Below are 22229 nucleotides of genomic sequence, written 5' to 3' on the forward strand. Positions count from 1 at the left end.
GTTGTTCTTTCTGTCTCACAGAGATCGCAGTAAGGCTCGGCTCATATTTATCCTGCGCTCTATGCGGAGCGCTTACACCGGAGTTCCTGTGTAAATCTCTGAAATATGTGATTCAGACTTCAGACAAAATTCCAGATGAAAAGTCTCTGTAATGAGACAGTCATTTTGAACTCATGCCTGGCCTGTGATCCACCAGTATCCATTCCTTTTGCGCATCTTTTTAGGCGTGCACAAAAGCACAGTTAACCACTGACACTGCTGAACAGAGTCCAGAGTAACCCTGTTGCCTTATTAGTGATGGATCCTTCTGAGGTTTTTCTGAATCACTTAGGCTTGGTTCCCATTGCGTTAATGGGAAAGCGCTAACGGACAGCGTTGCATGGCGAAATTAACGCCGTGCAACGCGTCCGTTAGCGCGCCCATTCACGGCAATGGGAACGCGCAGCACTAGCGCGTGCCACGGTCCGTTCCCCGCTCTCGCAGATCGGGGATCTGCGAGAGCGGGGACGTTACCGCGACCCCGGGACGCGGCCCAAAACATTGCGTTAGCGCAACCCGCTAGCCCTAAACGGGTTGCACTAACGCAATATGAACCTAGCCTTATTTTGAATATGTAGGCGGAAACCCTGATGTACGTGCTCAGCATAGAGCACAAGATAAATGTTAACTGTTCTTCAAACCACCCACCCACAAAGAAATCTAGCTAAATTTGTGCTTCCATATCTAAATGCCCCACAATGGGCCTAAACCACATTAAACATCCACATGTTTTGCATTCCTGTAATGATGAGAGCCCATTTAATTTATAGACTGCATGTCTCCAGAAGTAAGAGCTGGGCACAATTTACTAGGCACTACAATGGCAGATTTGCAATTTTCACTTAACATGTTTTTTCACTTAACATCGTTACTACACCTGTAGATAAATTCCTAGTGGGTTGTACTATCTAAAATGGGTCAGTTGAGGAGCGTATTCTGCTGTTCTCGCACTTGGGGTTCTGTATATGAAGTCCACAAACTATTCTACAATAATTTGTAATCCAAGAGTCAAATAGTGTTCCTTCCCTCCTGAGTCTCGCCGTGTGGCTAAGCAGTACTGTACAGCCACAAATGGGCTATTTCCACATTAAGCAGAAATTGTTTGACACATTTTGGTGCCATTTGGCCTCAGATTTTTCATTTTCACATGTGGAAATTTGTAAAAAGCAACATTTTTGTGGTAAAGATTTATTTTTTCAACTCACAGTGGCATTAAATTCTGTGGCATAGCTGTCAATATGATCACTGCACTCTTAGATGAATTCATTGAGAGGTGTAATTTGTACAACATGGTCACTTATGGGGGCGTTCTGCTGTTCTGGCTCCTTCGGGGCTCTGCCAGTATGAAATGTCACCTGTTAACCATTCCAACAAAATGTGCACTACAATATGGTGCGCCTTAGCTTCTGAGCTTTGCACTGTGCCTCAAAAGTAGTTTTCGACCACATATGAGGTGTCTGCGTAGTCAGTAGAAAATGAAAGGTACAATTTGTTGTGCAATTCCTCCTATTACACCTTATGAAAATAACAAAAACTTGGGGCCAAAGCAACAAATTTAAATCTTCATGATGATTTTTCACTTTTGAACCCTGTCAAAAAAGATTGTGAGGGTGGGAAAATCCGAAAACTGTATAATGATTCTGGAGCACAATTGGGAATAACATATTGGGTTAATATGGCATTCACATGACATTTCAGTGCCCATCTATTCATATTAATGTACATCTCTTTAGATTGTGGGTGCATTTTCTTCTTTTACCCCTCTTTGAGAGTAAAATATTTTTGGGCCAAAACAGATGTTTCATCTGTTACACAAAATGTTTAAGGGGTGTAGATTAAGCAAAGTTTTTTGAGTGGGATGTCTCTAATGTATTTTCACCCTACTGTCACGTCAAACTGGAAATGGTGCATAAGAAACATTCCAATAAAAGAATGCCCCAAAATTCATGAATTTGTGTAATTCTAGTAGTCTGTGTTTGAGTCAAGTTGCACATGTTAGCCACATGTAGGACACTTCTAAGGATCAAAGTTATATTTAGTTGCGTTTCTTCCGTGTTACAGGGAAGCGTTGATTAAAAATAAATCGTAAGAAAAGTGTAATTTTTAACCCCTTTCTGACATCTGACGTACTATCCCGTCGAGGTGGGGTGGGCCCGTATGACCACCGACGGGATAGTACGTCATCATCGATAAGCCGCACTCACGGGGGGAGCGCGGCCGGGTGTCAGCTGACTATCACAGCTGATATCTGGCACTATGTGCCAGGAGCGGTCACGGACCGCTCCTGGCATATTGACCCCGGAACACTTCAATCAAACATGATCGCAGCATTTTGGCGGCATAGCGAAGCATCGTTCAGGGAGGGGGCTCCCTGCGTGCTTCCCTGAGATCCTCGGAACAATGCGATGTGATCGCATTGTTCAGAGGGTCTCCTACCTCCTCCTCCCTGCAGGCCCCGGGTCCAAAATGGCCACGGGGCTCCTTCCGGGTCCTACAGGGAGGTGTCTTGCAAACGCCTGCTCAGAGCAGGCGTCGGAAGTCTCCTGCAGTGCCTGTCAGATCGCTGATCTGACACAGTGCTTTGCAAAGACATTATAGCATTATAGCATGATGTCCTACCCTGGGACAAAGTAAAAAAGTATAAAAAAATATATATATATTTACATGTGTAAAAAAAAAATAATTCCTAAATAAAGAAAAAAAAATATTGTTTCGATACATTTCTTTATCTAAATTAAAAAAAAAAAACAATAAAAGTGCACATATTTAGTATCACTGCAACCGTAACGATCCGACCTATAAAACTGTCTCACTAGTTAACCCCTTCAGTGAACACCGTAAAAAAAACAGGTAAAAAACAACGCTTTATCATACCGCCCGAACAAAAAGTGGAATAACACGCGATCAAAAAGACGGATATTAAAAAAAATGGTATCGCCGAAAACGTCATCTTGTCCCGCAAAAAACGAGCTACCACACAGCATCATCAGTGAAAAAATAAAAAAGTTAAAGTCCTCAGAATAAGGCCGGGATCACACTCAGTGTAGGGAAATACGATCCGTTTTTTACAGGCATAATGCGCAGAAATGATGCCAAAGCAGTGATCCGTATGTCATTTGTAGGCAAGGTGTGGCTGCGCATGTAAACCTCCATATGTAATCCGTATGGCATCTGTACAGCGAGATTTTCTCGCAAGCTTGCAAAATGGACATAGAATGGATCCATAGGCTCAAATATTCTTGAAAAGATATATACAGCCTATATATATACTGTATATATATATATAAATATATATATATATATACTGTATATATATATCAGTGAGACATATATATCTACTATATAATTGTCTAAGGGTCACTTCCGTCTGTCTGTCTGTCCTTCTGTCACGGTTATTCATTCGCTGATTGGTCTCGGCAGATGCCTGTCATGGCTGCCACAACCAATCAGCGACGGGCACAGTCCAGAAGAAAATGGCCGCTCCTTACTCCCCGCAGTCAGTGCCTGTCGCCCGCATACTCCCCTCCGGTCACCGCTAACACAGGGTTAATGCCGGCGGTAACGGACCGCGTTATGCCGCAGGTAACGCACTCCGTTACTGCCGCTATTAACCCTGTGTGTCCCCAACTTTTTACTATTGACGCTGCCTATGCGGCATCAATAGTAAAAAATGTAATGTTAAAAATAATAATAAAAAAAAAACCTGCTATACTCACCCTCTGTAGTCCGCTGAGCCGCTCGCGCAGACCGCCATCTTCCGTTGCAGGTTCCGTTGGCAAAGATGGTATGGGAGACTGACCTGCCATGACGTCACGGTCATGTGACAGCGACGTCATCACAGGCCCTGCGCACCTGCGCGAGAAGGACCTGCCATGAGGTCACGGTCATGTGACCGCGACGTCATCACAGGCCCTGCGCGCCTGCGCTAGAAAGACCTGCCATGACATCACGGTCATGTGAACGCGACGTCCTCACAGGTCCTGCGCTCATACCAACCCTGGGACCGGAAGCTGCCGTGGACTACAAGGGGCCCTCGGAAAGGTGAGTATATGTTTATTTTTTTTTTTAAACTGTGACAAACCTGGCAGGGCAATATACTACATAGCTGGGCAATATACTACGTGACTGGGCAATATACTACGTGGCTCTGTGCTGTATACTACTTCGCTGTGCAATATACTACGTGGCTCTGTGCTGTATATTACGTCACTGGGCAATATACTATGTAACTGGGCAATATACTACGTGGCTCTGTGCTGTATACTACGTCACTGGGCAATATACTACATAACTGGGCAATATACTACGTAATTGGCCAATATACTACGTGGCTCTGTGCTGTATACTACGTCGCTGTGCAATATACTACGTGACTCTGCTGTATACTACGTCACTGGGCAATATACTACGTAACTGGGCAATATACTATGTGGCTGCGCAATATACTACGTCACTAGTCAATATACTATGTCACTGGGCAATAAACTACGTGGCTGCGCAATATACTACGTCACTAGGCAATATACTATGTCACTGGGCAATATACTACGTGGTTGGGCAATATACTACATGGCTGGGCAATATACTATGTGACTGGGCAATATACTACGTGACTGCAATATACTACGTGTCTGGGAAATATACTACGTTGGTGGGCAATATACTACATGGTTGGGCAATATACTACGTAGCTGGGCAATATACTACGTTGGTGGGCAATATACTACGTCACTGGGCAATATACTACATGGCTGGGCAATATACTACGTCACTGGGCAATATACTACGTCACTGGGCAATATACTACCTGACTGGCCAATATACTACGTGGGCTGTGCAATATACTACGTGACTGGGCAATATACTACGTTACTGGGCTATATACTACGTGGGCTGTGCAATATACTACGTGGACATGCATACTCTAGAATACTCGATGCGTTAGAATCGAGCCACCATCTAGTAGAGATATACTGTATATATATATATATTTCATACAGCGCTAGATAGCTTAAAAGCCGGTTATTCAATTGCCGGCTTTTGCTATCTCTTTATCAAACCCGACATGATATGAGACATGGTTTACATACAGTAAACCATTTCATATCCCTTATTTTTTACATATTCATCACTAATGATGTTAGTAGAGTGTGTGTGCAAAATTTGGGGGCTCTAGCTGTTAAATTAAAGGGTTAAATCACGGAAAAAACTGGTGTGGGCTCCCGTGCAATTTTCTCCGCCAGAGTGGGAAAGCCAGTGACAGTGGGCAGATATTAATAGCCTAGAGAGGGACCATGGTTATTGCCCCCCCTGGCTAAAAATATCTGCCCCCAGCCACCCCAGAAAAGGCACATCTGTAAGATGCGCCTATTCTGGCACTTAGCCTCTCTCTTCCCACTCCCGAGTAGCGGTGGGATATGGGGTAATAAAGTGCTCCTTCCCTTCCAAACTCTCCCGTGCGCCCAAACAGGGGTTTACTCCAACATATGGGATATCAGCGTACTCAGGACAAATTGGACAACAACTTTTGGGGTCCAATTTATCTTTTTACCCTTGGGAAAATAAGAATTTCGGGGCTAAAAAATCATTTCTCCTTCGCCTCATTGGGGGACACAGGACTGTGGGTGTATGCTTCTGCCGCCAGGAGGCTGACACTACGTAAACATAAAAAAAGTTTAGCTCCCCCTCCGTCGTATACACCCTGACACTGGCTACCAGAGAATCCAGTTCATGCTTAGTGTCTGAAGGAGGCACATCTCTGGGTCCCGGATCCTATGGACCCTTTTTCATCTCTACATCATATGGATTGAGGGGGCGACAGACCCTTTTGAGGGTCCGATCTCCCCAAACCAACAACGGGCAAGCCCCCCCCCCCCCCCCCCGCGAGCTCCCCAGCAATCCCTCTGGCAATTTCTCCTGCCCCTCAAGCGGAGGCTGGGGCGGTTCCACCTGAATGGGTCACATCCTTGTCGCAATCCATGGTGTCCTTAACTGAAGCAATCAAATCCCTTCAGACCTCCGCGGTCAGGGCCAGCAGTCCCTCTGTCTCGGAGGGGGCCTCAGAGTCTCAAAAGCCTTCGGCCTGCAGGGGCCGCGCTCGCACTAGACAGACGCATGGAAAGCGAATTCGCACAGCATCGCCCGGGCCATCAGGTGCTTCGGCATCCTGGAGCCCTGTATCATGCTCTCCTTCCCCAGCAGAGAGCGGGGAAGTTGAGACAGGCTATGAGTCAGAAGGGTCCCTTAATTTGGAAACTCCTGGGTTTCAGGAGTCTGTAGATAACCTAATTGAGGCCGTCAATCAGTCCCTGGGGATAGAGGACGAACTCGCCGCTTCCCCAGATCACAAGGTTTCATTTAGGCGGGCCAAACGGGCCTATAAGGTTTTTTCCTCTCACCCCAAGTTTGAGGACCTGATTCGGCGAAACTGGGAGCACCCGGACAAGCGTTTTTCAGGGCAAAAGGCCTTGAAGGCTAGGTATCCCTTTTCTGCTGAGCTATGTAGTAAATGGGCAGAAAATCCTTCAGTAGATCCTCTGGTGTCCCGTTTAGCCTCTAACACTTTGTTATCCCTTCCTAATGGCTCGTGTTTTAAGGATCCTACGGATCGTCTCATAGAGAGCCTGACTCGTTCCGTCTTTGAGGCTTCAAGTTCAGCACTTTTTCCCTCTTTTGGGGCAACTTGGGTTGCTAAAGCTATGATGTCTTGGTCGGAGTCTTTAACAAAGGTTCTTCAAGAAAGGTATTTGCCTGCAGAGCTGGCAGAAATGTCATCTCCGATAGCGCTTGCTGGAACCTATCTGATCAATGCATCCTTAGATGCTGCAGACTGTGCCTCTTCTGCTGCGAAAAATGCAATTGCCTTTAGATGGGCACTCTGGTTAAGAACATGGCGGGCAGACTCTACCTCTAAGAAGTCTCTTACAACCCTACCGTATCAGGGGGGTCGCTTATTCGGAGAGAAACTTGATCAGCTTATTTCAGATTCACAGGAGGAAAGAGCAAGTTTCTTCCACAGCAGAGGATTAGACAGCCCTTTCGTCACTTTCGGATGGAATCTCTCCGGTCAGTTATTGCCTCAATGGAAAAGGGAGAGTTCTTGGCCTCAATAGACATTCAGGATGCCTACCTACATATTCCCTATTTTCCTCCTCATCAAAGATTTCTTCGATTCGCCCTAAACAACCTAGACTTCCAGTTCACAGCTTTACCCTTCGGGCTGGCCACCGCCCCCAGGGTGTTCACGAAGGTCATGTCAGCTGTGGTGTCCATTCTGCACTCCCGAGGCATAGTAGTCTTGCCATATTTAGATGATCTTCTGATCAAAGGGCCAACTTTTCAAGCTTGCAAGGAAAATGTCGGCATTACTCTAGACACCCTCTCTTGTCTGGGTTGGCTAGTAAATTTAAGGAAGTCATCCCTAGAACCATCTTGGAGGACTTCGTTTCAAGGCATGATTTTCGACACCTCTCAAGCCTTATCAATCCTTCCCCAGGGCAAGGTCCTAGCCCTTCGGCGGGAAGTGAGGAATCTTCAGCAACCGTATCCTCATACGATCCGATCCTGCATGAGGGTCTTAGGAAGGATGGTTGCAACTATAGAAGTAGTGCCTTTTGCACAGCTTCACCTCCGACCTCTCCCACATGCAATCTTAGCACTGTGGAACAGGAATCCACTCTCCCTCAACCGCAGATGTCGGTTGTCTCCCCAGGTCAGGCAGGCTCTTTTATGGTGGTTAAACAGCTCGTCCCTACTGGAGGGGAAACCCTTTCCTCCAACAGATTGGCTAGTTGTTACAACAGATGCCAGTCACCTGGGTTGGGGAGCGGTGTTCTTTCACCACACTGCTCAGGGGCGCTGGTCTCGTCGGGAATCCGATCTTCCTGTCAATCTCTTAGAGATTCGGGCAGTTCGACTAGCCTTGCAGTATTTCCACTATCTTCTGGCGGGTCGCCGTGTCCGGATTCAATCGGACAACGCCACAGCCGTGGCCTACATAAATCATCAGGGGGTACCCGCAGCAAGGCAGCCATGCAGGAGGTAAAACAAATACTGTTCTGGGCCGAGAGGAATCACTCGGTGATTTCAGTTGTCCACATTCCGGGCGAAGAGAACTGGGCGGCAGATTTCTTCAGCCGTCAGGGTCTAGCATTCAGGGAATGGTCTCTCCATCCCGACGTATTTCAGCATATATGCCATCTGTGGGGGACATGGATCTACTGGCATCCAGGAGGAATGCCAAGGTACCCAGATTTGTCGCCCGGTACAGAGATCCACAAGCAATCTCCGTGGATGCGCTAGTGCTGACTTGGAACCAGATTCACCTCTCTTATCTGTTCCCTCCTCTGGCAGTGCTCCCGAGGGTAATCAAGAAGATCAAAGCAGAAAAGAGTGCCTGCTATTCTGATCGCCCCAGATTGGCCGCGACGGACCTGGTACGCGGACCTAGTACAGCTTCTCTCTGGAACTCCGTGGCAGCTCCCCGACCATCCAGACCTTCTATCGCAAGGGCTGATTTACCATCAGAACTCAGGGGTCCTATGTTTGATGGCCTGGCTGTTGAATCTTGGGTTTTAACTCAGGCAGGGTTCTCCCAAGAAGTAGCAGATACTATGATCAGTGCACGTAAAACTGTCTCAGCCAAGATTTATTATCACACTTGGAAAGTTTTCCTTTCTTGGTGTAGAGGTCGCGGGCTGCCTCCTCTGCGTTTTTCCGTCCCAAATATTCTAGCCTTTCTCCAAGCAGGTCTGGATTCAGGGCTGGCTCCAAGTACTCTCAAAAGGCAGATTTCAGCCTTGTCAGTCTTTTTTCAGCGCAGGATTGCTACTAACCGACAGGTCAGGACCTTTTTTCAGGGAGTCGCTCATAAGGTCCCTCCTTATAAAACTCATTTGGAAGCTTGGGACCTTAACTTGGTATTAAGGGCTTTACAGGAAGCTCCTTTTGAGCCTCTGCAAGATATTTCCTTGACTTTCCTTTCCTGGAAAGTTGTATTCTTAGTGGCCATAACTTCCATAAGGTGGGTATCAGAGCTGGCAGCCCTCTCCTGTCATTCTTTCTTTTTACGGTTTCATCAGGATAAGGTAGTGCTCAGACCGACACCTTCCTTTTTGCCGAAGGTTGTTTCCTCATTCCACATTAACGAGGATATAGTTCTTCCCTCTTTTTGTTCAGCGCCTATGCACCGTGTTGAAAAAGCTCTCCATACGTTGAATCTAGTGAGAGCGCTGAGGAGGTACATTTCCTGAACAGCTCCCTTTTGTCGGACGGATGCTCTGTTTGTCCTCCCAGAGGGTCGCAGGAAGGGATGCGCGGCCTCAAAATCTACCCTGGCCAGGTGGATACGAGCGGCCATTCAGGAGGCCTATCGTGCCAAGGGCATGATGTTCCGGCTGGAATCAAAGCCCACTCCACCAGAGCAGTGGGGGCTTCCTGGGTGATTCGGCATCAGGCCTCAGCAGAACAGGTTTACAAGGCTGCAACCTGGTCTAGTTTGCTTATCTTTGCCTAGCACTACAATGTCCACTCCCAAATATCTGCTGATGCGAGTCTGGGTAGAAGGATTCTTCAAGTGGCGGTGTCGCACTTATAGACAACAGTTGTCTGGATTACACTGGGGAACAATTTGAAAAAAAATTTCTGTTGAGTTAGGTTTTTGAGCTGATTTATACTAAAATTGGCATGCTGATTCCAAAAATTTAGTCAGTTTTTTTCTAGCACGTCAAGTTTTTCCTCCACAACTTACCTGCCAGAGAAGCACAATTGCACTGATATCTGTAATAAGACTTGTTATCTGATTACAATTCGACTCATATAGAGCTACGTGGCAACTTGTAAGAGTAGTCACAACTGAGACAGTGTGGTGAGAGGTGTGTGCAGCTCCCAATACGTCATAATTATCAATATCTTTACACAAAAAATTTATCATAGTAGGAATAAATAGGATTTGTGATAGCTTTTCTCTTTACATTGGGCGCTTAGATGTAATTTATATATCTTTTATGATTTTTTTCTTTGTTAGTTTTCAAAGCTTGTAACTTTCCATCTCAGTGTTTTATTTACATATGTACATATTTCCTTTGTTTCAGATCATGTCTGCTTCTTATATATTTCATTTTTTGTTCATATTTGTACTATTTAAAAAAAACAAAACACTTTTTAGGTACAGGAGTTTACATATTTTTGAGAAGACAAAAATCCTATAGTTCAAAAACTTGACGTGATAGAGAAAAACTGAGATAATTTCTGGATTCAGCATCCAATAATTAGTTAAGAACAGTTGTCTGACCTAACTCCTAAAAAATTGTGTTCCCCAGTGTAATTATTACACGTGAGTTAATTTCCCACCCAGGGACTGCTTTAGGACATCCCACAGTCCTGTGTCCCCCAATGAGGCGAAGGAGAAATAGGGATTTTTGTGTTACTCACCATAAAATCCTTTTCTCTGAGACACTCATTGGGGGACACAGCTCCCTCCCTGGCGGCTACTGTCCTTGTGTATTTTATATTATCAGTTAGTGAGGTCTTTTCTAGACATAAGTTTTCTGTATTTATGCTGATAATATTTTTTTTTTTTATTCTCCTACTGCTTTTGCACTGAACTGGATTCTCTGGTAGCCAGTGTCGGGTGTATACGACGGAGGAGGAGCTAAACTTTTTTTTATGTTTACTTAGTGTCAGCCTCCTGGCGGCAGAAGCATACACCCACAGTCCTGTGTCCCCCAATCAGCGTCTCGGAGAAAAGAATTTTACAGTGAGTAACACAAAAATCCCTATTTTTGTGGGGGAAAAAATGATTTTTTATTTTCGCGGCTCTGCGTTATAAACTGTAGTGAAACACTTGGGGGTTCAAAGTTGCCAAAACACATCTCAATAAGTTCCTTGGGAGGTATAGTTTATAATATGGGGTCACTTGTGGGGGGTTTCTACTGTTTAGGTACATCAGGGGCTCTGCAAACGCAATGTGACACCTGCAGACCATTCCATCTAACTCTGCATTATGAACGGCGCTCCTTCCCTTCCGAGCTCTGCCATGCGCCCAAATGGTGCTTCCCCCCAGATATGGGGTATCAGCGTACTCAGGACAAATTGTACAACAACTTTTGGGGTCCAATTTCTCCTGCTACCCTTGAGAAAATACAAAACTGGGGGCTAAAAAATAATTTTTGTGGAAAAAAAAGATTTTTTTATTTTCATGGCTCTGCGTTGTAAACTGTAGTGAAACACTTGGGGGTTCAAAGTTCTCAAAACATATCTAGATAAGTTCATTAGGGGATCTACTTTCCAAAATGGTGTCACTTGTGGGGGATTTCAATGTTTAGGCACATCAGGGGCTCTCCAAATGCGACATGGCGTCCTGTCTCAATTCCAGTCAATTTTGCATTGAAAAGTCAAACGGCGCTCCTTCCCTTCCGAGCTCTGCCATGCACCCAAACAGTGGTTTACCCCCACATATCAGGTATCAGCGTACTCAGGACAAACTTGTACAACAACGTTTGCGGTCCAATTTCCAAGTTAAATGTTCATTTTTTTAAATATTCCAAAAATTCCTGTGAAACACCTGAAGGGTTAATAAACTTCTTGAATGTGGTTTTGAGCACCTTGAGGGGTTCAGTTTTTAGAATGGTGTCACACTTGGGTATTTTCTATCATATAGACCCCTCAAAGAAACTTCAAATGTGATGTGGTCCCTAAAAAAAATGGTGTTGTAAAAAATGCTGGTCAACTTTTAACCCTTATAACTCCCTAACAAAAAAAAAAAATGTTGGTTCCAAAATTGTGCTGATGTAAAGTAAACATGTGGGAAATGTTGCTTATTAAGTATTTTGTGTGACATATCTCTGTGATTTAACCCCTTTACCCCCAAGGGTGGTTTGCACGTTATGGATCGGGCAAATTTTTACAATTGTGACCACTGTCCCTTTATGAGGTTATAACTCTAGAACGCTTCAACAGATCCCAGTGATTCTGACATTGTTTTCTCGTGACATATTGTACTTAATGATAGTGGTAAAATTTCTTTGATATTACCTGCGTATTACTTGTGAAAAAAACTGAAATTTGGCAAAATTTTGAAAATTTCGCAATTTTCCAACTTTGAATTTTTATGCAATTAAATCACAGACATATGTCACACAAAATACTTAATAAGTAACATTTCCCACATGTCTACTTTACATCAGCACAATTTTGGAACCAAAATTTTTTTTTGTTAGGGAGCTATAAGGGTTAAAAGTTGACCAGCAATTTCTCATTTTTACAACACCATTTTTTTTTTAGGGACCACATCTCATTTGAAGTCATTTTGAGGGGTCTATATGATAGAAAATACCCAAGTGTGACACCATTCTAAAAACTGCACCCCTCACGGTGCTCAAAACCATATACAAGAAGTTTATTAACCCTTCTGGTGCTTCACAGGAATTTCTGGAATGTTTAAATAAAAATGAACATTTAACTTTTTTTCACAAAAAATTTACTTCAGCTCCAATTTGTTTTATTTTACCAAGGGTAACAGGAGAAAATGGACCCCAAAAGTTGTTGTAAAATTTGTCCTGAGTACACCGTTACCCCATATGTGGGTGTAAACCACTGTTTGGGCGCATGGGAGAGCTCGGAAGGGAAGGAGCGCCGTTTGACTTTTCAATGCAAAATTGACAGGAATTGAGATGGGACGCCATGTTGCGTTTGGAGAACCACTGATGTGCCTAAACATTGAAACCCCCCCACAAGTGACACCATTTTGGAAAGTAGACCCCCTAAGGAACGTATCTAGATGTGTGGTGAGCGCTTTGACCCACCAAGGGCTTCACAGAAGTTTATAATGCAGAGCCGTAAAAATAAAACAAAGATTTTTTCCCACAAAAATTATTTTTTTAGCCCCCAGTTTTGTATTTTCCCAAGGGTAACAGGAGAAATTGGACCCCAAAAGTTGTTGTCCTATTTGTCCTGAGTACGCTGCTACCCCATATGTTGGGGTAAACCCCTGTTTGGGCACACGGGAGAGCTCGGAAGGGAAGGAGCACTGTTTTACTTTTTCAACGCAGAATTGGCTGGAATTGAGATCGGACGCCATGTTGCGTTTGGAGAGCCCCTGATGTGCCTAAACAGTGGAAACCCCCCAAATTATAACTGAAACCCTAATCCAAACACACCCCTAACCCTAATCCCAACAGTAACCCTAAGCACACCTCTAACCCTGACACACCCCTAACCCTAATCCCAACCCTATTCCCAACCGTAAATGTAATCTAAACCCTAACCGTAACTTTAGCCCCAACCCTAACCCTAACTTTAGCCCTAACCCTAACTGTAGCCTTAACCCTAGCCCCAGCCGTAACCCTAACCGTAGCCCTAACCGTAGCCCTAACCGTAACCCTAACTGTTATGATACGGTGGTTTAGGAGCAACATGGAACGAGCTCTGAAGGAAGTGGTAACTGTACTGACCGCAGTCCCTAAGCTCAACACAACACTAGAAGTAGCCGTGGAATGCTCCTAACTCTCCCTAGGCACCTCGTCACAGCCTAAGAGCTAACTACCCCTAAAGAAAGAAGCAGGAAAACTATCTTGCCTCAGAGAAAATCCCCAAAGGATAGATTAGCCCCCCACAAATAATGACTGTGAGTGGAGAGGGAAAAGACATACACAGAATGAAACCAGGATGAGCACAGGAGGCCAGTCTAGCTAAATAGATAGGACAGGATGGAATACTGTGCGGTCAGTATAAAACACTACAAAAATCCACGCAGAGTTTACAAAAAATCTCCACACCTGACTAAATGTGTGGAGGGCAAATCTGCCTCCCAGAGTTTCCAGCAAGACAGAATAAATTCACACTGATAAGCTGGACAAACATAGAAAGCACAGAATGGATAAGTCCACAATCTATGGACAGAAAAGAACAAGCAAGAACTTAGCTTTGCTGAACTGGTCAGGATAACAGGGAACTCCAAAGAGATGTGAATCCACCCAGGAACCATTTACAAGTGGCACTGGCTGAAGAAAGAGCCAGACCTAAATAGCGAGCAGAAGAGACGATAAGTGGAGGCAGCTGATGACAGCTAACTCCAAGGAGCAGCCATACCACTAGAAACCACAAGAGGGAGCCCAAGAGCAGAACCCACAAAAGTGCCACTTACAACCACCGGAGAGAGACCAAGAGCGGAATTCACAACACCTAACCCTAGCCCTAACCCTAGCCCTAATGGGAAAATGGAAATAAATACATTTTTTTATTTTTTCCCTAACTTAGGGGGTGATGAAGGGGGGTATGATTTACTTTTATAGCGGGTTTTTTAGCGGATTTTTATGATTTGCAGCTGTCACACACTGAAAGATGCTTTTTATTGCAAGAAATTTTTTTTGCGTTACCACATTTTGAGAGCTATAATTTTTCCATACTTTGGTCCACAGAGTCATGTGAGGTCTTGTTTTTTGTGGGACGAGTTGACGTTTTTATTGGTAACATTTTCGGGCACGTGACATTTTTTGATCGCTTTTTATTCCGATTTTTGTGAGGCAGAATGACCAAAAGCCAGCTATTCATGAATTTCTTTTGGGGGAGGCGTTTATACCGTTCCGCATTTGGTAAAATTGATAAAGGAGTTTTATTCTTCAGGTCAGTACGATTACAGCGATACCTCATTTATATAATTTTTTTATGTTTTGGCGCTTTTATACGATAAAAACTATTTTATAGAAAAAATAATTATTTTGGCATCGCTTTATTCTCAGGACTATAACTTTTTTATTTTTTTGCTGATGATGCTGTATGGCAGCTCGTTTTTTGCGGGACAAGATGGCGTTTTCAGTTGTACCATGGTTATTTATATCTGTCTTTTTGATCGCATGTTATTCCACTTTTTGTTCGGCGGTATGATAATAAAGCGTTGTTTTTTGTCTCGTTTTTTTTTTTCTTACCGTGTTTACTGAAGGGGTTCACTAGTGGACCAGTTTTATAGGTCGAGTCGTTACGGACGCGGCGATACTAAATATGTGCACTTTTATTGTTTTTTTTTATTTAGACAAAGAAATGTATTTATGGGAATAATATATATATATATTTTTCATTAGTTAGTAATTTTTTTTTTTCTTTTTACACATTTGGAAAAAAATGTTTTTTCTTTTTTACTTTGTCCCAGGGGGGGACATCACAGATCGTTGATCTGACAGTTTGCACAGCACTCTGTCAGATCAACGATCTGACTTGCAGTGCTGCAGGCCTACCAAGCGCCTGCTCTGAGCAGGCACTTGGTAAGCCACCTCCCTCCCTGCAGGACCCGGATGCCGTGGCCATCTTGGATCCGGGCCTGCTACAGGGAGGGAGGTAAGGAGACCCTCGCAGCAACGCGATCACATCGCGTTGCTGCGGGGGTCTCAGGGAAGCCCGCAGGGAGCCCCCTCCCTACGCGACGCTTCCCTATACCGCCGGCACACCGCAATCATATTTGATCGCGGTGTGCCGGGGGTTAATGTGCCGGGGGCGGTCCGTGACCTTTCCTGGCACATAGTGCCGGATGTCAGCTGCGATAGGCAGCTGACACTCGGCCGCGCTCCCCCCTTGAGCGCGGCCTATCGCTATGACGTACTATCCCGTTGGTGGTCATACGGGCCCACCCCACCTCGACAGGATAGTACATCATATGTCAGAAAGGGGTTAAGGGCATAAAAATTCAAAGTTGGAAAATTGCAAAATTTTCTAAATTTTCACCAAATTTCCGTTTTTTTTTTCACAAATAAATGCTGGTAATATCAAATAAATTTTACCACTATCATGAAGTACAATATGTCACGAGAAAACCTTGTCAGAATCATCAGGATCCGTTGAAGCGTTCCAGAGTTATAACCTCATAAAGGGACAATGGTCAGAATTGTAAAAATTAGCCCGGTCATTAACGTGTAAACCACCCTTGGGGGTAAAGGGGTTAATCTTCATCTGCAGGTTGCCATTTTATAATGGATATGTTATACTTGCAGGAACAAATGAACAGTCGGGAGAAGTAAAAGAAAACAAAGATATCTTAAATCAAGGAGGTCCCTTTTGTTCCACGGAGTATGCACAAATCTCGTTTCATGGACACAGAGACTCTGTTAAATTTTTTGCATGTGTACCAGGTAAGAGTACATTTCCTATTTACCATGAATTATTTAAAATGTACAATATATGGAAAGCATAGAAATACATAGAACATGGTAGGAAACGTTAATAAAACACACGAAGGTCCATAAAATCACATTTATAATCCCGTCGTGTTAATTCAGAAGCTGGCAAATGACCCTATGAGGTGGATAGCAATTGCCCCATAATAGGGGAAAAAATCCTTCCTGACTCCTAATAAACCAACATCCCATTTTCAGAAATCTTTCTCCCAAACTTGTTATATTTTTGAAGAGAAGAATTGAGGCCTTTTTTAAAAAATTTTAATGAATTCACATTTTAAGGCAGAGTTCAATTGTCTTCTACACTAAAGATGTATAATAGTAGAACCAAGGAAGGAAAATACGAATAAAGGTCAGGAATAAAAGTACCAAGTTAAATACCATAAAACACCTTTATTGAGACAAATGGTGAGAAGGTGGCACTAAAATCGGTCCAGAGAAGAGCACCACATGCGCCGCTCGGAGGAACCTGAATGTCTCCAGGTGTTATTGTTTAGATTTATTTATCTTTTTATTTTTTATCTTTTTTGATTACCATTCAACCCACACTTGATCCATACTCACTAGCATTTTGCTGATGATTTCCATCTTAACAATATATTTTGTGTCCAACCCTTACCTCCGATGCTTGGATTTTACATGTCCCATATGTTTAAATTGCCCATACAATCACGCACCCGCTAGTGTCCCGGCTGTCGGCTGCCCCTGTGTCTCCATGTGCTGACGCCCCAGATCACATGACTGCGCTCCGACGTGATTGATCATATGACTTCCGTTTCCTTCGAGCGGTGCTCATCTTCTTTCCTATTCTATTGGCCCCAACAAACTATTTAAACCTCCCGGTTCAGTTTGCATACAATCCCTGACGAAGGACGAGGTCCGAAATGCGCGTCAGAGCGCATACTGTTTCCTTTATTGGCTGTTATTTTCAGAGTGTTGATGCATTTATATGGTTATTCTACCATCTATACATGTGCTGCGTATCTCAGCAAATTGATCTCTATATACTGCTGTTACATATTTCCATGGCCTACGCTCTTTGCCCCTTTTATATTATTGCATTTTTTGGCTCCTGGTGTATAGTCTGAATGTATGATATTTACTTGCATTTTATGGATCCTTTTTGATATATGCTGTATATATGTGCAGGTACATTTCCTGTATAATAGTGCCACCTTCTCACCATTTCTCATTTTCTGTATAATAGTGCCACTTTCTCACCATTTGTCTCAATAAAGGTGTTTTATTGTATTTATCTTGGTACTTTTATTCCTGACCTTTGCTCATATTTTCCTTCCTTGGTTCTACTGCACTAAGTATTGGCCTGCCATTCTTTTCCAGGCACATATATGTCACCACCACAATTGTCATCCCATGTAATATGATTTAGATGATATATATGTATTGCTTTGGTCTAGTGTATTTTGACTTTTTAAAGATGTATAATGTTGACATACTATCTTTCCTTTTTCTAAATGTGGAGAATGTTGTCTGTATTAATATAAAAATAAACAAAGCTTAAGTTTAATAAGCGTTCATAGTACTATTTCTTTGGTTATCTTGGTCCCCCTCTTCCTCTCCTGCTCTAATTCAGCAATATCCTGCTTAACCCCTTAATGACTGGATATTGTTTAATTTTTGCACTTGTTTCTTCTTCCCCTTCTACCAAGAGGCGTAGCTTTTTTTATTTTTCTTTCAACATGTCGGAATGTGGGGGTTTTTTTTCACCCTTTTTTTAAGCTTGAATGACCTCATTCATTTTACCAGACAATGTACTGAAAAAAGTTAGTAAAAACGATTATTTTTGACTCAGGACTAACATTTGTTCCTGACTGGAGTTCTCTAGTTAATTTCTATACCCTTGTTTCCTCCCTATCCCCTCCATTTCCACCCACTATCCCCCATACTTCCCCATTATATTACATAAAAACCATTCACTAAGTATGCTGATGTTTGTTACTTATCAAAAGGTTAATAAAAAAAACATTTTGGAAAAGAAAAAATCAATTCAGCCATAGTTATAAAAGTTTTGTTTTGACAGTGTTCATTTCATGGTAAAAATGACTTGGTAATCTGATTCTCCAGGTCTGGACAATTGCAACAATATCGTACTTACAAAGATTTTTTTGGGTGTTTTTTTAAACAATAGAAAAAAGTTTGAAAAAAAAATACATTTTTGTTTATCTCCATTTTCCAAAACCTATAACTTTTTTTTTGTCACTGGAGCTATTTGAAGTAGGGTTGAGCGAAACCGATCGGACAAATTCAAAAATTGCCAAATTTCTGCAAAGTCGCGTTTCGTATGACGCTTTCAGCGCCATTTCTCATCCAATGAAGGAGGACGCAGAGTGTGGGCAGCGTGATGACATAGGTCTCGGTCCCCACCATCTTCGAGAAGGGCATTACAGTGATTGGCTTGCTTTCTGCGGCGTCACAGGGGCATGCACGCCGACCGCCATCTTACTTCTGCCGATCTTAGCATAGGAAGAGGTTGCTGCAGCTTCATCAGAAGAAGGGATATAGTTAGGGAGGGAAGATTAACCCCGAAACTGCTTGTGCTGTAGCGATTTCCACTGTCCAACACCACCTTTTCTTTGCAGGGACAGTGGAGTTTATTTTTTGTGCATCAGCTCTGTAGCTTATTAGGCTGCCTTATAAGGCTCCCTGTTAGCTGCATTGCTGTTTGTACGCCGCTGTGCAAACCAACTGATTTTTTAAAAGCAAAAATCCTGTTGCTCCTTTCTGCACAGTTCTCTTGTTTCTTTGTCCACACTTTTGTGTGCAGCAGTCCTTTTTATTGCTGCCATACTTGTCCTGAGATCATTGTAAAGAGATTGAAATTGTACTACAGCCCTTGTATTTTTTTAGATATCTTCCAGCCACGTTCTGCCAACCAACAACCACAACCAACGTCAGACACACTGTCGTAATATGAGGGGCCCTGTGCCAGTACCGCCGCCCACGAGAGAGTGTTCCCCCCAGCTCGAACAGTGCTCTACCACTTGCAAAACTTACCTCTCCCTACTCCACCACTGTGTAGTCTGTGCTGTTAAATCCTTCAATGGCACTGCCAATACCAATTTGTTGAAATGATAGATGATGATAAAAATATACAAGGGCCCTGGCCTCCATTTAGACCAGTTAATACTTTGCGCCAACTTCCACTGTCTGCTACTCAGCAGAGGAGCCCACCCCTGTACCTAGCTATGCCACCAGTTTATTTATGAACATTTTTTTGGCTGACATTTAGCCCACTTTATTATTTTGGCCTACTAACTGTGTCAGCCACTTATTACATTTGTCCTCCACAGAACAAAAGCAATGCCGCCTGTGTACTCCTCTTACCTATTTTGAACTGCATTTAGCCTACTTTTTTATTTTAGGCCTACTAAGTCTGTCTGAGCCACTTATTACAGTTGTCCTCCACTGAACAAAGCAATGCCGCCTGTGTACTCCTGTTACCAATTTTGAAGTGCATTTAGCCTACTTACTTACTTGGGCCTAGTAACTGTGTGAGCCTCTCATAACAGTTGTCCTCCGCTGAACAAAGCAATGCCACCAGTTTAGTCCTGTTAGCAATTTTGAACTGCATTTAGCCTACTTACTTTTTGGGGCCTAGTAACTGTGTCTGCCCCTCAATACAGGTGTCCTCCGCTGAACAAAGCAATGCCGCCAGTTGAGTCCTGTTAGCAATTTTGAACTGCATTTAGCCTACTTTATTATTTGGGCATATATCTGTTTTTCCTCCTCATCCTGCCCATTGTCCAGCCACTGCTAGATGAGTCTGCTGGTACATTGACCCAGACCACTACATTCCCCTTGCACTCTACGCAGCCAGAATCTGACCCTGCTGAAAGTCAGGTTCCCCTTCCCACATACTATACCACCTTACAGGGGGACAAAGAGGAAGGTGCAGATGAAAGTGCAGGTTCCTTCATCAGGTACGGGGGCATACTCGTTGGCACTGGCACAGGGCCCCTCATAGTAAGCAAAAGTGTCTCTGGCAGTGGGAGGCGCCGCCCGCCGTCAAAAAGACGGCCGTACTATGAGGGGCCCTGTGCCAGTGCCAACTAGTGGTCCCCCCCCCCCGCTTGCTCAGGATCACAGTACTTGCAAAGTTGAAATACTTACCTCTCCCTGCTCCACCGCCGTGACGTATTCCGTGTTTCCTGGGCCCACGAAAAGCTTGAGCCAGCCCTACCCCCCCCCCACAACTTTAGTTAAATGACCCTCAATAATCAGAACCTCCCACTCCCGTCTCCAAGACTTTACACGTGCTGCGCCGATTCTTTGGAATGCACTACCTAGGTTAATGCGATTAATCCCCAATCCCCACAGTTTTAAGCGTACCCTAAAAACTCATTTGTTCAGACTGGCCTACCGCCTCAATGCATTAACCTAACGATCCCTGTGTGGCCTATTTATTAAAAAAAAACAAAAAAACAATCAGGTTCCTCGCATCATGTTCTCATTCACTTTATGCAGTTAATAGCCCTCTGTTTCTGTACTGCTACATACTTAGGCAGTTAACTGGTTCATGCAGCTTTACATGAACACCCGAGCCTTACACTATGGCTGGTCCGAATAACTAAAGCAATTGTTACCATCCACCTCTCATGTCTCCCCTTTTCCTCATAGTTTGTAAGCTTGCGAGCAGGGCCCTCATTCCTCCTGGTATCTGTTTTGAACTGTATTTCTGTTATGCTGTAATGTCTATTGTCTGTACAAGTCCCCTCTATAATTTGTAAAGCGCTGCGGAATATGTTGGCGCTATATAAATAAAAATTATTATTATTATTATTATTATTATAAAGTAAATTAAGATTGACAAGCTTCAGTAATAAGAATTGATGTTTTTGGCATTAAAATGGGCACTGTAGGTGTTTTCCTGTCCTCCACTCAGTGCTGACTTGTATTCCCCATTGACTTGCATTGTGTTTCGTGTTTCAGTCGGCCCCCAACTTTTTGCAATAATCGGCCGATTTCACCTGACCCAACTTTTGAGAAAGTCGATCCTAAAAAAGTAAAAGTCGCTCAACTCTAATTTGAAGGCTTCATTTTTTGGTGCTTAGTTGCCAGTTTTAGTGATACTGCTTAGGGATAGATTGCTTCTGTGTATGCTGCTTGAAAAATAGTGATTCTGATGTTACAACTTTTTTCTCTTTACTTTGTTTACTGTATGGGTTATTTTTTTTATATTTTATTAGATATAGCAAATCACAACTAACCCATATAATTTTTATTTGCATCCCTCCCTATATGTCACAGTGAAATGTGTATAACCAACAAAGTGAAAGATCTGCCAAGGAACAGAGTACATCACATGTTTTTAGTAAAACACCAATTGTATTCAATGATGTTCTTTAATATTGAAATAACACACTATGTATTAATTTAGAGCAAACGGCCTAGTGGCAGGTACAGACCACAAAAAAATTTGGTGGATAAGCTCATCAAGTCAAATGTGTATATACATATCAACAAAACTTTTATGCATAAATAATTGTTCAAAAATGTAAAGTTATATATCAGTTGACATAATTAATTGCTGAGTGTATACAAATAAAAAAAAAAATCACCTAAATTAATGACATATTCAGAAATCGGAAAATCCCCTGCAAAAAGCCCCATACTTAGCAATAATTGTGGTAACAAATAGGTAGTAAAGAGGTGCATGTTGGGAATGTATCCAATATGCAGACAGCAAAGAAACCGAAATAGCAGGGATTAGCTCACCCACCAAGGACTCAACATCTGTATCAGAGGCTTAGCTAGGGTTTTGGTTCTGGGGGGAAACGTATGAATGGGCCCCTAATCAGGTAACCGTGATTAAAACTGGGTGACGCACCCTAATAGTGGATGTAGGAGAACCTCAGCAGATGACCGCGCTGTTGATGAAAATAATCTCTATATAAAGACCAATATTGATGTTACTGCTTTATGGTTAGTGGTAAATACAAGTCCTACAGAACATATCACAGCACAGTTACAGATAATGTCTTACAGCTGACATACTTTCTGATGAAT

The 22229-nt window shown here is 43.2% G+C and overlaps 1 protein-coding gene across 3 annotated transcripts in view; it reads left to right on the forward strand.

Annotated features, from left to right (window-relative positions):
* The window catches only part of LOC138651327 (C-Jun-amino-terminal kinase-interacting protein 4-like), an 834119-nt gene that overhangs the window by 796745 nt on the left and 15145 nt on the right, over positions 1–22229 (forward strand). For all 3 annotated transcript variants that reach the window (XM_069741428.1, XM_069741429.1, XM_069741430.1), the window contains one exon: positions 16020–16157. In XM_069741428.1, the coding sequence (XP_069597529.1) occupies positions 16020–16157 (138 nt within the window). The remainder of the gene's footprint in view (positions 1–16019; positions 16158–22229) is intronic.

The sequence above is a fragment of the Ranitomeya imitator genome, chromosome 10 (assembly GCF_032444005.1).
Source record: "Ranitomeya imitator isolate aRanImi1 chromosome 10, aRanImi1.pri, whole genome shotgun sequence".
NCBI classification, from domain to species: Eukaryota; Metazoa; Chordata; class Amphibia; order Anura; family Dendrobatidae; genus Ranitomeya; species Ranitomeya imitator.